The sequence below is a fragment of the Tachysurus fulvidraco genome, chromosome 3, assembly GCF_022655615.1.
Source record: "Tachysurus fulvidraco isolate hzauxx_2018 chromosome 3, HZAU_PFXX_2.0, whole genome shotgun sequence".
Taxonomy (NCBI): domain Eukaryota; kingdom Metazoa; phylum Chordata; class Actinopteri; order Siluriformes; family Bagridae; genus Tachysurus; species Tachysurus fulvidraco.
The window spans coordinates 11,919,319-11,934,857 of NC_062520.1; the positions used below are offsets into that span (position 1 = coordinate 11,919,319).

The 15,539-nt window shown below is 34.9% G+C and overlaps 1 protein-coding gene across 1 annotated transcript; it reads left to right on the forward strand.

The window, feature by feature from the left end:
* The first annotated feature begins 679 nt into the window (after positions 1-679).
* mrap2a (melanocortin 2 receptor accessory protein 2a) lies at positions 680-9,540 on the forward strand. Its single transcript, XM_027149018.2, has 3 exons — positions 680-1,145; positions 1,955-2,054; positions 8,786-9,540. Exons 1-3 carry the CDS (start codon positions 1,025-1,027, stop codon positions 9,222-9,224), a joined length of 660 nt encoding a protein of 219 aa, XP_027004819.1. The 5' UTR covers positions 680-1,024; the 3' UTR covers positions 9,225-9,540.
* The last annotated feature ends 5,999 nt before the right edge of the window (positions 9,541-15,539 follow it).

The following is a 15,539-nucleotide window of genomic DNA, read 5'->3' on the forward strand; positions in this document are numbered from 1 at the left end:
AATATCACATATGCAACAACGTCAGTCCAATTCTATAAACCCACTTATTACTTAATAACTCACTCACTTACTTATTCGTAGCTATTTTAAGTGGTCTTTAGAATACACTACATGGTCAAAAGTATAGTACATGGACACCTGATCATCACACTTGACATTTATATAAACATCCCATTCTAAATTTAATCCCCTTGGCTGTAATAATAACCGTCACTATTCAGGGAAGGCTTTCCACTGTATGTGGCTGGGGATTTGCTCATTCAGCCACACGATCCTTTGTGAGATCTGGAACTCAGGTGAGGAAGTCTGACCCATTCCAGTCCTGTGGATGTTCAGCAGGGTTGAGGTCAGTTCTCTGTGCAGGTCATGCGAGTTATTCCACACCAACCTTGGCACACCATGTCTATTAGAGCTCAGTTTGTGCACAAGAGCACTGTCATGCTGGAACAGGTTTGGGGTCTCTTAGTTCCAATGAACAGAAATCTACATGTACATTTGGGGCATTTGACACGCCCTTTTCCAGAAATCTAAAATAACATTCTATACAATTGTATGCCTCCCTCTTTGTGGCAACTGTTTGTGAAAGACCTACATACTTTTTCCACTCTGTGTAGAAAGGAGACAAAATATTCGATCCTTTGTATACGGCTCTCAAAAGAGTCGTTCAAAAAGAATCGATTCGTTCGCGAGTCACTCACGACTATTACAGCAGTGGTGGTATGAGGTGCGGGTCAGAGAGCGCGTGCGGCAAAAATTTACGGGATTCTACTCAAAAGAACGGATTTGCTTCATCATTTTAGGGGATGGAATTACACAGAGCAGAGGATTTGGACCAACATATGCTGAAGAGCTGCGTTTACATCTTATGCAAATCGCATCCCTTTAACACAGGCAGATGCACATAATCATACAACAAATACTCCGGCGTCCGGATTTATTATAGTCACCTGACGGATTAGATTAAAGCTACAAACCTGCGGATTATTCTCCTTTAGTCCTGCCACGTTATTGTACAGTGTGAGAGATGCCTGTGTTACAGCATCCAAACACTACTGCTGGTGTTTTGCACACAGATTATGAATGGAAGTACGAATACTATGATGATGAAGAGCCAGTTTCATTCGAGGGACTCAAAGCACACAAATGTAAGTCAGACCTTTTTCTGAGAATGAATGGAGTTTTTAGTCTTGATAGTGATGGGCAGCTCGAATAACACTAAATAGAATAGAATAATTAGTAGCAATCTTATGATTTCACACTTGTGATATAATCTCAGTCTCAGAAGTGTATAGACAAACAATTCAATTCAATTCATTTCAATTCAATTTATTTGTATAGAGCTTTTAACTATTCCCCATTGTCTTAAAGCAGCTTTACAGAAGTATGGAAACAGAAGAGAGAGAGAGAGAGAGAGAGAGAGAGAGAGAGAGAGAGAGAGAGAGAGAGAGAGAATAAATAAATAATAAAATAATAATAATAATAATAATAATAGAAAGACAAAATAATGATAAAAATTAATAAATTAATTTATACAATTAATTTTAAAAAGATTTACTTAAAATTTATATATATATATATATATATATATATATATATATATATATATATATATATATATATATATATATATGTATGTATGTGTATGTATATATCCCTAATAAGCAAGCCAGTAGCAAGGAAAAACTCCCTGAGATGAGGAACCAGGCTCAGAAGGGAATCCAACCTACTTTGGGTGACACTGGTCAGTAAATAATGTAAATGTAAATAATGTCCTTTCTAAAACAGTTTAGAATAGTGCAACCGAGAGCTCCTGAGGAACTAATGGGTCAGCGTACGTGCACATTCAAAGTGAGTCAAGCAATAAGATCCAAAATCCATAAGGAATATTTAACTGCTCACATACTACAAACCTGAATTGTTTTACTTCCTAATATTTTCACTAATGATGTTTCAGATTCCATTGTGATTGGCTTCTGGGTGGGACTTGCAGTGTTCGTCATTTTTATGTTCTTTGTGCTCACTCTTCTGACCAAGACAGGAGCTCCACATCCAGAGTAAGTAAATCCTAATCAATCTCAGGACATTCCTCACTAAAATACATAGTATAACAATCATGGTTTAGAGCAAGAAATCTACTTGGAACACTTTCATAAACATCGTACTCACCTAAGCACAGTTCCCCTTTCATGTTATTATTCATCTTATTCAAAAGTGTTTGTGCTGTGTCCATCTATTTGCCTCATTATCTGCTCTTGCTCGTGTCTGTATGTACATGTGGGTGTACCTTTGCAACCTGCCTCTATTTAGCTGTCTGTTAGGTTCAGTTAAGTCAAGTAAAAAAAAATCCAAGCTATTCAGCAATTGAATAAATACATGTACAACTTTGAGATCACAATCAATTAGCGAGACAATTTGCAGCAAAACACCTTCAGAGCTTTAACTCCCAGCTTTAAACATTTGACATTTATATATGATGCGTGCATGAATATTGCAAACAAATAACCTACTGTACATCAAACTTGCAAACTTGGTGGCTGAGAACGTAATTAAGGATGTTAATTTACAAAGAGAAAATAATATTTATTTATTTACATTGCTTTTAAGCCATGACTAATAGCTTAAAAGATGAATAAAAGAAACAAAGCGAAGCAGGATTATAAAATATAAGGACATTCTGTAAAACATCAGGCTTTATACGCATCTAGGCACCAACAGCTTTTTTTATCTATTTTTTTCCTGGTTAATTATTTCATCAGTGATCGTGTATTCGTGTATCTTCAAGGACAGACTATAACTTAAAAGAAATCATAGTGTAAACATATATTTGTTTCATTTAAATGTAATAAAAATGTTTGGTTTTAACATATATACACTATTATCGCCAAAGGTTTGTGGACACCCATCTTTTCTTGTACATCCCGTTTCAAAACCATGGGCATACGTATGGACTTGGTCCTCCCCATGCTGCTATAACTGCCTTTGTGAAGGCTTTTCACTAGATTTTGTAATGTGGCTATGGAGATTTGTGCCACACTTGGTAAAGTCTGATACCGGGTGAGAAGGCAATTTACTGTACACAATTCAGCTGAATCAAGGCCACTAGTGTACGTATGGTCCATAACTCGGCAAACCAGGTCTTCATGGACCTCACTGCACAGGAGCATTGTAATTCTGGTACAGGTTTGGACATCTTGATTCCAGTGAAGAGAAATATAAATACTACAATTGTGAGCTTCCAAATTTGTGGAAGAACTTAGATACTGACAATATTGGAGTATTGGTCTGATACTGTTCTCTTTTACTCATACAATCAGAAAAAGCTATATCTAATAATACAAGTACACTTTAATAGGAATGCCACTACACCTGCAGCTTCAAGGGTTTTAGTTAATGTTGAGAGCAAATACCAGAACTGAGATAGTGTGATCCTGGTGACTTTGATAAGGCATTTGGTGCTATTACCAGTTGGGCTGGTTTGAGTATTTCATAAACTACAGATCGCCTGAAAATTTCACACTCAACGGTCTCTCGGGTTTACACAGAATGCGACAAAACCCAATAAACATTGAGTGAGCAACAAGTCTGTTAGTGGAAACATTTTGATGATGGGAGAAGGCAGAGGAGAGTGGTCAGTTTGAGCAATGAAGGCTTTACAACCATGAAAAGCAATTTAGCATGCACAAGACATCAAACCTCAAGGTGAATGGGCTATATCAGGTTCTATTAATTTCAACCAAGAACAAGAATCTGAATTTTCTGTTGTAAACCAAGGTTTGAGGTACTGTGCTTAGTTATTATAGGCTTATTGCCAGCTCAGACCAGTCTGCTCATTCTCCTCTGATCTCTCTCATCAACAAGATGTTTCAGTCTGCAGACACTCGGCATATACAGTAGGGCACTTTTTGTTTTTTCGCACAAAAATCACACAATTCTGTGTAAACTCTAGAGACTATTGTGTGTGAAATCCCAGGAAATTTGGCAGTCAAACCAGCCCACCTTGTACCAACAGCCTTGCCATGGTTCAAGTCACATTGATTACGCTTTTTCTTCATTTTTTTGTGTAATGTGAGCATTAACCAAAACATTACCGTCTGCTGCTACACGATTCTTTAGATAATTGCATAAATACAGTATGATTGCAGTTTGTTGTTATGACAGTGATCAGAACATATCACAATTAAAAATACCAATCAATCAGACTGTATCCTGTGCTTTTTGAAAATATCAAGAAGAAGGACTAAAGCATATTTCTGAAATGCAAGAAACATGGTAAAGCTGCTCATGGTGTTCTAATGCTTATGACTCAGTGTCTTTAATAGTGTGTGTGTACGAGTGGCTTTTCTTAGCATGTAGTGCAGTATCAGCTAAAGCATGGTCATTGAAGAGAAAGCAAGGTGCAGTGGATTTGTGGATTAGAGCAGTGCCAGAGTTTATGCATTATACACAATCAGTGAGCGATTCGTGGCACATTGTTCTCAATTTTATTGATACTGCTGTATGTGTTTATATCAGTTGCCCTTGTGCTTGCTATTAAAAAATAATAATGGCATAAACATAAATCTCAATGTTAGGAGATGTTCATTGCTAACAACATATTGCAGCATCCAACAAAGAACTTGAAATAAAATTTTCCATTATACTTCATGATTGTCGATTTCTCCTTTTCCTTACTATCAGTATTACTATCAGTACTGGCGAGTGCCAAAAACATATACCTGGACTTGGTGTGGAAAGTTAATAATTAGAATAATATATAACAATTTATGGAGATTATTAAGGAGTTCACATTAGTCTGCTAGTCAAACATATAAATAATAAGTGTCACGTGTCATTTTCCCCATTTGTTTTGGGTCACACTTTCGCTCACCTTAATATCTTCACCAGTCATGTTAGCCTAGGATTCCTTTCAATTTTAGTTTATTCCTCCACTTACTGGGTGGCAATTCAGCTCTTGATGCTTTCACCTGATGTTCCAAGTAATATCACAAATTTTCTTTAAGACTGAGGTCTGGCGACATCGCAGGCCAAAATGTTCCAGTGTATAATTATGCTTGTTGTACAATTCACACACAGACAGGGCCCTGTGAACCCTGCAATCATCTTCCTGGAATATTACAGTGTAAATCTCAGTGTCTGGCCAACAAGTAACCTTCCACATTTAGGTCTGCACTAATATATGAGCCTGAAAACTCAGTTTTTTTTCATGCACCAGAAATTTTCAGACATTCAGACATTTCACTTAAGTCAACAAGCTAATAAGTCAAAAACCAACAACCTAATAAGTAGAACACCACACAAGAAGGAAAAGATCAGATATCAGAAAAGCAGGAAATCAATCTGCAGTAATACAGGAAATGTATCCATCGACTAATGATGTTTGTGCAACAAGCTCATAGCACAGATTATATATTGATCTCTATAATAAAAATATGGTCATGGAGCTCATAATCATGAATTCGAAACATGTCTGCAAGTCATTTGTCTAATGAAAACAAATCTAATGATAAAAAAATCTACATATGACTGAGAAAAGATTGTATGATATACTAATATTTGTTTTTTATATCAAATAGCTGTTGAATATTCTATAACAGAACAAAGCAACAGTGACAGTTATAGAATATATCAATACACTATACATTGTATTAATACATTATACATTGTAATACATTAATATTTCTTTTCAGAATGATGTGTTGAACATAGAAATAGACAAATCACAGGATAAAACACTTCAGGATCTATTGATATAATAATTTCACACCATGTTATCATAGATTCTTTTTCTAGAACTGCAGCGTGAAATGTTTTTTCTTTCATGCAGAACTTTTCAGTTAATTCCCAAAATGATTTTTTCAAGCCTGATGATCCATGTTCAATAGTCATAAACATCTCAAATCAAGAATCCGATAATAAGTGGTATTATTAACAGATGAATATTGGAAGTCAAAAGGGGAATTCAAAAATCAAGGCTAAAACAGCTAGAGCAGTAATCACACACAATCAATGTAAACTGCTTATAACTTACACTCAATTCTTGGTTAAAACAATAAATTACATTCATTCAATGTACATTAACAGTTTATAAAAGAAAAAACCAGGAAGTGAACCAGAAGAGTGTCATTACTATTCTTAATTTATTAGCTGCTTATTAACAGGTTCCCTTAGGACTAAAAAGATCGAAATAGCTATAGCCTGTATCGGTTTGGATCAATTTGATCACCAAGACCTCATCTTCTCAGATGGACAAAGGGAACCACTGAAAGGAAAGTAGGAGCTAGGATATGAGTGCAAGGCAATTATTTTGCCATCATAGGTAGATTGTGGATGAGTGTGGATGGACTGTGATTTTGTGTAGTTTGTGATTTTTTTGTCTTATTCTGGATCTGACAACACAATATTGTCTACTGCAGACCTGAGTAAATGTGCTCATGTTCAAGCAGCAATCTTTGCCGTAGCAGTATAACTAAATCATTAGAAACAATACGCAGTGACATGATTACAAACAAGTACATACGTTTTAAAAAAATGGCCTAACTTGGTAATTTCAGGAACAAGTGCTACTCAATTAAGACTGCATTTTCACACGATTCCTGGCACAATATCCTTTCATTTTCATATGCTGATTAAAAAGACAAATTAGAATCAGTATAAAGCACTTACAGGCATGCGCAAGAGAATTGCTCTTTTTCATACATATGTTTTTGGAGTGTTGCAATGTTTTTGGCCTAAACGCGAGTATCTTCACAGATCTTTCAAACAAACAAACAAAAATAAAAAAAATAGATATGACATCTAGCTTCATGTAGTAAAAGAAATCATTTCTGTAAAATTAAAGTGAATTTGTTTATATTATAAACCTACATTTATAAAATTAAACACATTTCCAGTTAGTATTTTAATGAACAGTAAATAAATATAGTAATAAATTAAGCAATACGTGTTTAGCAGTTACAAGAATAAAAAGGCTGAAAATACATGTAATGACACCATCAGCCATGTTTGAGTAAATTCTTCCTCTTTATAACATTATTATACCTTCAGATGTAAACAGCCAGCAGGCATGTGTTATGTTTTTGACAGAAACAGCACACATGGATGCCATTTGTCTATTGAAAAGCAGTCATAAGGGCACACCTACATCATCTCCACATTGATCCAAATTCTGTCTCTTTGATCATGAGCTTTTTCCTCATGACTCATTTGACAGAATAATGTCTCATTGATCCTGATATGACATGTAAATAAGATATTTTCTATCCGAGTCACTAAACTGGCTTACCACATCATCACAAGTACAATGTTTTTATTTAATCTGGCAGTGTTTCTATTATCACTGTCACTAATTAGAGTCATTCCCTCACCATTCGTTTGTCTCTTAGTTAAAAAGACCAAAACACATAAATTATCATTGAAACCATAAAGTGCATTATAATTAGAAAGAATTTTTTATTTTTATCTTTTTTTCTTACTTAATAACAGCATTTATTTTAAATATTTGTGTACTGGCCTTAGATCATGCTGAGCATACCCTGTGTATGAACTATAGGAAATGTAGGAATGATAATGTACTGGACTGAGAGCTTTAATATAAACCATATGGCTGTAACATAAAAATATACTAGAGCAAGAACTATTGCTTGTATATGAGACAATGAGCTGTTACAGAAGATTAATCCACACTTTCGGTTTTGAGGATTTAACACCAATATGGTACAAGCAATATTACTAAGGGAAAGAATTTAGGTACTTCAAATTAAATTTTATTAGTCACATACAAAATCATACATGGTACGATATACAACAAAATGATTTTTACAACTGTCTGTTTAATTAACAAAAGTTTTTTTTTAATATCAAAATGAATATAATGAATAAAATAGAATAAAATAGTATATAAAATATATATATTATATATATATTATATATATATAATAAAAATAAAATAAAGTATGGAAATAGCTGTGCAAAGTAGAGTATCAAAAATAAAGTTAGATTAGTTGTACAGTAGAATAATAAAAGTGGAAAAATTATTAAAAAATGCAGCATATGAAACGATAAAGTTACTGATGAAATGTCGTGGTAGGAATATATGATGTTATGAATAACTGCTATGTGCATAAAAATGTCAAATGTACTTGGAAGCACATACTTTTCACTGTCTTTGATATTAAACAAACAAAAAATCCATGTACTTATGTGCACATATGATATATAAGCTCCAGATATTGCACAATCTAAGCTATTTAAGAGCTTCATGTATTGAGTAGCATCTGATGCTGGTCCTAAAATATAAACATAATCCCTTACCACTTCAGATTGGCTTTCCCATACTTTTGCGCTTTGATTGTATTTTCGTCACCTATAAGTCACTCTGGATAAAATAATCTGCCAAAGGATATTCATGTATGTAATGTAATGGGTGTCACATGTCTCAACTGATTGCATCAGAATCTCTACATATTTAAAAAAAATTGTAAATTGGCAAACTTTTAGATTTCTTTCTCGGTTCAATATTACAGGCCTTTTACATTTAAATTCATGGCATTTGGCAGGTGCCCTTATCCAGTGCCCTTATCCTGCTCATTCTGCAGCTGCTTCACAATGTCATGCACCAAGAATAACATCTAGCTAAAACTCTACTATGAAGATAAAATTTTCTGCAGATTCATGACATATAATGCCAATTTATATATGTCTAGTTCTATTTCATGACATATAATTTCAAATAAATGTCTCTGAATTTACTGTGAAAGAGCTAATCCCATTATCGTTTCTCACACAGAAGTGCAGAACCGTGCGAGGATTGTGTACACCTCACTAGCTGTGTTGAGGAGCTAGGCCGCCCTCGGGAGCCAGAGAACCCCAGAGCTGGTCTACCTCGACCTTTACTGGAGGAGTCTCGTTTTCTCTTTAACTGCTACATTAATGAAGAAGAGCAGGCAGCAGAACGGTCCCTGAGCCATGCCCGCAGAGCTCACACACGATCAAACAGCAGTGACTCGAGTGGCCAGATGAAAACCGGTGGCCTAATTGTTCAGAGTACACAACTGGAGATGATGGAAGATAATGAGGCAGCTTTTCTGGCTCATTTTAACATTCCAAACTTTGTGAACTCTGAACTCAGCTCCACACTGGGTGAAGATGACTTACTGCTGGGTGAACCACCCATAATAATGGAAAGAGAAACTCATTCTCACAGTACCAGTCTCATTAGAGACTAGAAACTTGAACCACAGAATTATGCCAAAATGAAAATTAGCCTGACTGGATCAAACATGTAAGGATGCTAAATAAATCTCCTCTAAAAAGCAGCCTGAATCCATCTCTGAACTTATAACATTATCTTACGCAGAACACATTCATTTTGTCATATATCTCTACACTGCAGGTTTTTAGGCAATTTCAGAGGTAGGCCGAGCCACTGTAAGACTGTATGATGTGTCTCTTGTAACTGTAACCGAAACGTGTCTGTTATCTTCATCTGTCAACACCTACTCATAGTATTTCTCTTAATATTCTATGTGAAAATGTCAGTTGCAAAAAAAAAAAAACCCCCCAAAAAAAACAACATTTGACAGAACAAGGAAAAAGTTGAATGAAATGACATGACCAAATTAGATTAGCTTGTTTTTAAAGGGTTTTTAAATAATGATCACAACACAACAATTCAGATATGTAATAGCATTAAATGTAAGGTTTGTATGTTCAGTAAAGGTCTCTAAACTGTAAATGTTAAATAAATGTTAAATAAATAAAAAACAACAACACATGGTGTCTAGAAAACAACTGGACTACAACTGCATTAGGATTGTTTAGATACATCAAATATTATTAAATTGCTCAAACATTCTGCTGGCACATTTAGTAGTAACGGTGTTATTAATGATTCAATACAGTCAAATACAGAAGATTGCCACCCTAAGGACAAAATAAAGACATTTAACACATTAATATCATCAACGTACGTGGTAGGTTAGGTTTTTTTATTATAACAAAAATGGTCAAATAGTGTATTATGCATTGAGAATGGAAAAAAAAGATCTATGCCAACCTCTTTCTATCTTCTCTACTGCTTTTGGACACTCGTTGGTCATGTCATTTGCAACATGACATTATTTTGATCCTGTAGGAAGCTACTTTGTTAAGTAGTCTTATGTTAATGTAATGTAAATGTGATTATTAAAGATTTGTTATTTCAGAATGTTTCTGAGGACAGGAACATTGGTAGTGATGGAGGCATGTACACAAACACACACACACACTCACACACACAAACACACACACACACACACACACACACACGCACACGCACACGCACACTCACACGCACACTCACACACACACACACACCCACACACACACACACACACACACACACACACACACGCCACACACTCACACACACACACACACACACACACACACACACACACACACACACACACACACACACACACACACACACACACACACACACACTCACTCACACTCACACACATTCACACTCACACACATACCCCCCCCCCCACACACACATGCACACACACATACACACATACACACCAAGTATATTTACATTTGAATCATTTTTGCAGCTACTACCTTATAGATCCTCTGAGGAATTATGGATGCGAAATCATAATCCATTTTCCCAAACTTACTGTTGAACAGTTATTAGAAGTAGAAAGAACCCAATTGCAGAGAATGTAGAAACAATGTTTATGTACATCAAACTGTATAGTATAGCAACAAGTAGCACATTAAATATTTTACATTGTTTTGTTATTCATGTTACTTGTACAGATTTTCTTTCGTCACTTGTTATGTAGTCTATTTTTGTAAACACTAAATAAAAATGATCAAACATTGTATTTCGTAAGGTTTTCAGTGCGGTGTTACAATTTTGTTGGTATATGATGGTATATCTGGTATATGATGCATATGTAATTTTTTAAATCTTTCTGCTAAGTGTGTAAATACAACTATTAACCTAAAGATTTGCACCACATTTACTAAAGTTTTTGAAATGCTGATGTACTCATATGTGTATGTTGATCAGCCATAAAGTGTAAATCTCATTCCTGAAACAGCTCAGTTGCATTCACTGACACCCAAAAAACTCCACAATGGCTAAAGCCAAGAGATGGCTGAATGCACAAAATTAATATGCAACTACAAAATTGTGGGAAAAAAGAGCAGGAAAAAAAACAGTAATTTTGACTTACTTGAATATCAGGAAAATGTTACTTATTAGGAAAAGTAAATTGTGTGACAAAAAAATGGAGAAAATGGAGGAAAAATGGAGGGAATGGAGGAAAAACCAAGAGCTAACCTGTATCTGGTCACCATGAACACTAATAACATCACACATAAAAAGTACTATTCTTTATATCAAGTGTCTCGACTGACCTTTATCTTACAAGTGCAAGAAGAATTTGTTCATAGCTTTCTGCTATGCACAAAAAATAAAGAGAATGACTTTATAGTAGGATTATATTACAAATAATATATAGAGAGTGTAATGTTTCAGACCCCTTTAATTTATTTTGTTCTTATTGTTTTTTATTAAAATTAACTGAATTTTTAAACTGTATTTTACAAAAGAAAAATCCCTCATATTGATATGTTTTAAACCCTTCATTAAGTACCTTGTAGAAGCAACCATGGCAGCAACTACAGCTTTGAGTCCTCATGGATAAGTCTCTAGCTTTGTTTCACCTATAATTGGGAAGTTTCTTTTATTCTTCTCTCTCTCTCTCTCTCTCTCTCTCTCTCTCTCTCTCTCTCTCTCTCTCTCTCTCTCTCTCTCTCTCTCTCTCTCTCTCTCTCTCTCTCTCTCTCTCTCTCTCTCTCTCTCTCTCTCTCTCTCTCTCTATCCATATGCATGCACACACCTGCAGATGCAGAGCCACACAGATACCAAATTAAAGTCATGATTTAATGAACATGTGCATGCTTACTGGTTACTGCACCAGATGCAGAGCATTTTCTGAATCTTTAATGTTATTACATTATGCAAAAATGTAGCAACGGGTAGGATCTTCACCTTTATTATATTAGGCACTAATGTGAATAGGAAGCCACCTGATTTTTGTGCTAAACAGAAAATGAAGGCATTTACTTGGCTCACAGCAAATTAAAATGGGGCAAATAACAAAAACATTATTGCAAGTTTAAATAAAATGAACTTAAAGTAGGTCAAGAAGGATGATGCTGCATGCAATTTTCTTGGGAATTTAAGAGTCAGCATCATTCTTTTTGAGCAGCTATTTTCTTCATTAATGGGGATCTGTGTGGCAGTAGACATAAATCAGGCCTTTCTAAGACATTAAGTTCAAACATTGCACTATTTTTGGTTATATGTCCTGGCTTGATTTCCATAGTAGCTGTTCAAGAAGGGCAATGTTAACCAAATAAAATGCTGATACATCTGTATTTTGTCAGATGGAAATGCTTTTAGCTTATTCTAGTAAGGTACCTACTGTAACTTCCAAGAGCAATACTTATGGGACCTTTATGACAAACATTATAAGCACACAATTTATTATGTGCAGTTCCTTTAGTTGTTTCAACTTCTGCATTGCATGGGACTGTGTCTCTGATGTCTTCTATGAGCAGTTACAACACTCTGTGCTTTGATCAGCTAACTGTCGCTCCAAATCAGAGATCTGCTGCTTGTACTGAAGCTAGAATCTTTCATGTGTAAACCAGTATGGTCTCGAGACTGCAAATTCACAGATTAGCATAAAATAGTAGACTGGCAGAAAATGCTCATTATTCTGAATTTAAAAAAAAAACATATAGTGGACCTGATCCAAATGTGTGAATGAATCCAATAAATGTATTCATTCAAAATATGGAACTGTAATTGGAATTGATCCCAATATAACAAAGGACAATTGCAAGAGCATAAATTCATTATCTGAGCAGGTAATTCACAAAAATGCTAAAACTCCTTTTTTATTTATTTATTTATTTATTTATTTATTTATTTATTTATTTATTTATTTATTTTAGTTTTCTGCTATTTGGGTAATTGAACCCAAAATCATTTCTGCTATGAGCTGTAGTGTCTCATGAACTAAAGTTTAGAGAGAGTAATTTTTGTTGTTACATGAGAGATAATGTTTGCTGGCATATGAGCTACTACAATACAATATATAGCCTTATAGCAATGTGAGAACTCAAGGTTTTGTGCATTATTTTAGCTAAATGTACTAATGTTTTGTAAATGTAATAATCATTATAATGATTTTAATTATAGCAACTATTGCTAATGCATACTAATAAGATAACATTTTTTTTGCTTTGTGAATTCACAAAAGTGCACCTTTACTTTTATGTACATACTTATGACCTTAGTAAGGTGTTAAATGAGAAAACCTCAGCAGGTGCTTAACACTGCTGGGATTTAAGCTACATACTGTATCTTACCTGCAACTGCAGTAGCATCAATAAATAATATTTACAGTTTTAAAGAACAACTGAACAAAACAAGCTGTACTACACCAAATTGCTTTGTAATTTAGGGCTTTATACAAAAACAGTTTGACCATTTTCTGTATCTCAGTCTGCTCTAGGTGATTACATTTCAGGATGAGAACACAGAAAAGAGCTTGTAATACAATTTCAGTTTTACATGTGTTCTGGTTAACATAAATTAATCTATTTACTATACAGACTTGCATGCCTTTAAGCAAAGGTGTAATATTTTACAAAAATAGGATTGCAGCATCTTTTTATCTCTCAAACTTGTTAAATGGCTACTGAAAGCTCTAGTCTTCCACAATTCACTCTTTGGAAGGAGAGCACTTTACACCCCTGTGTCTGCATTGAAACACCGAATCTAAGATACTATAATGAGATCTAAAGTGCTCTCTGATGAAAAGAACTTTTCTGCAAGTAATGAAAGATTTATTCCACAGTAACGGAGTAATGCATTACCTGTGAGCACAGGTCCCACCAGAGGACGTCATGTCCTTATGCCACCTTCATGGAGACTGTTTTGGAAATTTTGGTCAAAAAAAAATGCATACCAGTAGCCTGTTAATGTAATTTTGAAGGGAACTTGAACAAAGGAGCAACTAACAGTGCTGCGAAGTTGTGTTTCTACGACCCTGTCCAGCTCACCTCGAGTAATGTCCCATCTCCCGATCTCCTCCATGGTCTTGAAACTCTGCTAGACACCAAACCACCTTGCAACAACACATACGGATGTTCCATCCTGGAAGAGATGGACTTTAAGCAACCTGATCATACAAGTTGTGAGAAGGACTCTAACAAAATACAAAACTAGATACAAATATGACAGGAAGGATAAGGAGGGAGCAAATGTCTGTGACCATTCCATTTTGTTGTCTCTTTAGTGCACATGTTGTCACTTTCATTTGCACCAAAGCAGATAAAACTGAACAGATTGACATCCCTGAAGTTTATTTGGTGTTATTCTTTGATGAATAAGTGTTTCCTTAATTTTTTGGAGCACTGTACATCCCCTATGTAGTTTATCATAAGGTTCAACGTTTCATTCATACAGTAAATGTTCATTCATTCAACCATCATAATATTTTCTTGTCTTAAAAAGAGACATAAAAAGGTGAGGCTGAATATATAATTTATGTATATTATAGCAGAGCATAGCATAATGGTGTAATCTAGCTTACATAATGTGCTGATCCATTTTCTGTTTGAATCGCCATTTAAATAAACAGCAAAAGTGTTTCCATCAAGCTGCCAGGTCAACCATTATGCCCTTGTACAGCATATACATGTACATCGCATTGCTATTTATTCACTGTGGTTCCATTTCTACCTTTGCCATGCATAGTACATGGGGGTATAATCTATTGTGAAGCTCTTTAAGCATGTGGTGAAATGTCCATGCACAAAGCCATAGAAGAGTAAGAAGTGCATACATACCCTATATAATCAATTTGAATTTCTCTTCTCATTTGAGCCTAAATGCAAAAAAAAAAAAAAAAAAAAGAGATACAGAAAAAACTAGAGATACAAAGCTGTGCACTGAACATAGACTTTAAATGAAAGTGGTTAGGATTCTGTTATAAATCGACATGCATTGTTCTGTCCATTCTTCTTTACTTAACACCGTTTTTTCTAGCTCAAGGTAAGCTAAAATAAGCGAACATGGAAAACTTATGCTATAACTATACTCCAAGGTCCACAGTTTCATCTTGAGAGAAGACTCCTGTCTGAGAGAGAGCGGTTAGTGCTTTTCTCAGAGTGTGTTTATAAAGATGTTTAAAAAAGTTGGTGGATTGTATCACTTCTCAAAGGAAACAAGATAGCCTTCACTGTCTCGGTTTCATAGCTGTTGAGTTATAAAGAAGAGCTGGCTGATGCATGGGGAAAAGAAATTGAGAGAAAAAAGAAAAATAATTTAAGATTAATTACATCTTTTTTTATTTGCCTCTACATCATCACACCCCTCAACCAAGTGTTGCAGTAAAGAAGCACTTACAGAACAAGATCGATTGTAACTTCAAACAACGAAAGATGAACAACAACAAATACTAGCT

What these genes read in the sequence shown, in the direction of transcription:
- mrap2a (XM_027149018.2), top strand. Translation starts at nt 1,025, where the DNA reads ATGCCTGTGTTACAGCATCCAAACACTACTGCTGGTGTTTTGCACACA. An exon ending in GGGACTCAAAGCACACAAAT is followed by an intron (nt 1,146 to 1,954) that starts GTAAGTCAGACC and finishes ATGATGTTTCAG; the next exon opens with ATTCCATTGTGATTGGCTTC. An exon ending in ACAGGAGCTCCACATCCAGA is followed by an intron (nt 2,055 to 8,785) that starts GTAAGTAAATCC and finishes TTTCTCACACAG; the next exon opens with AAGTGCAGAACCGTGCGAGG.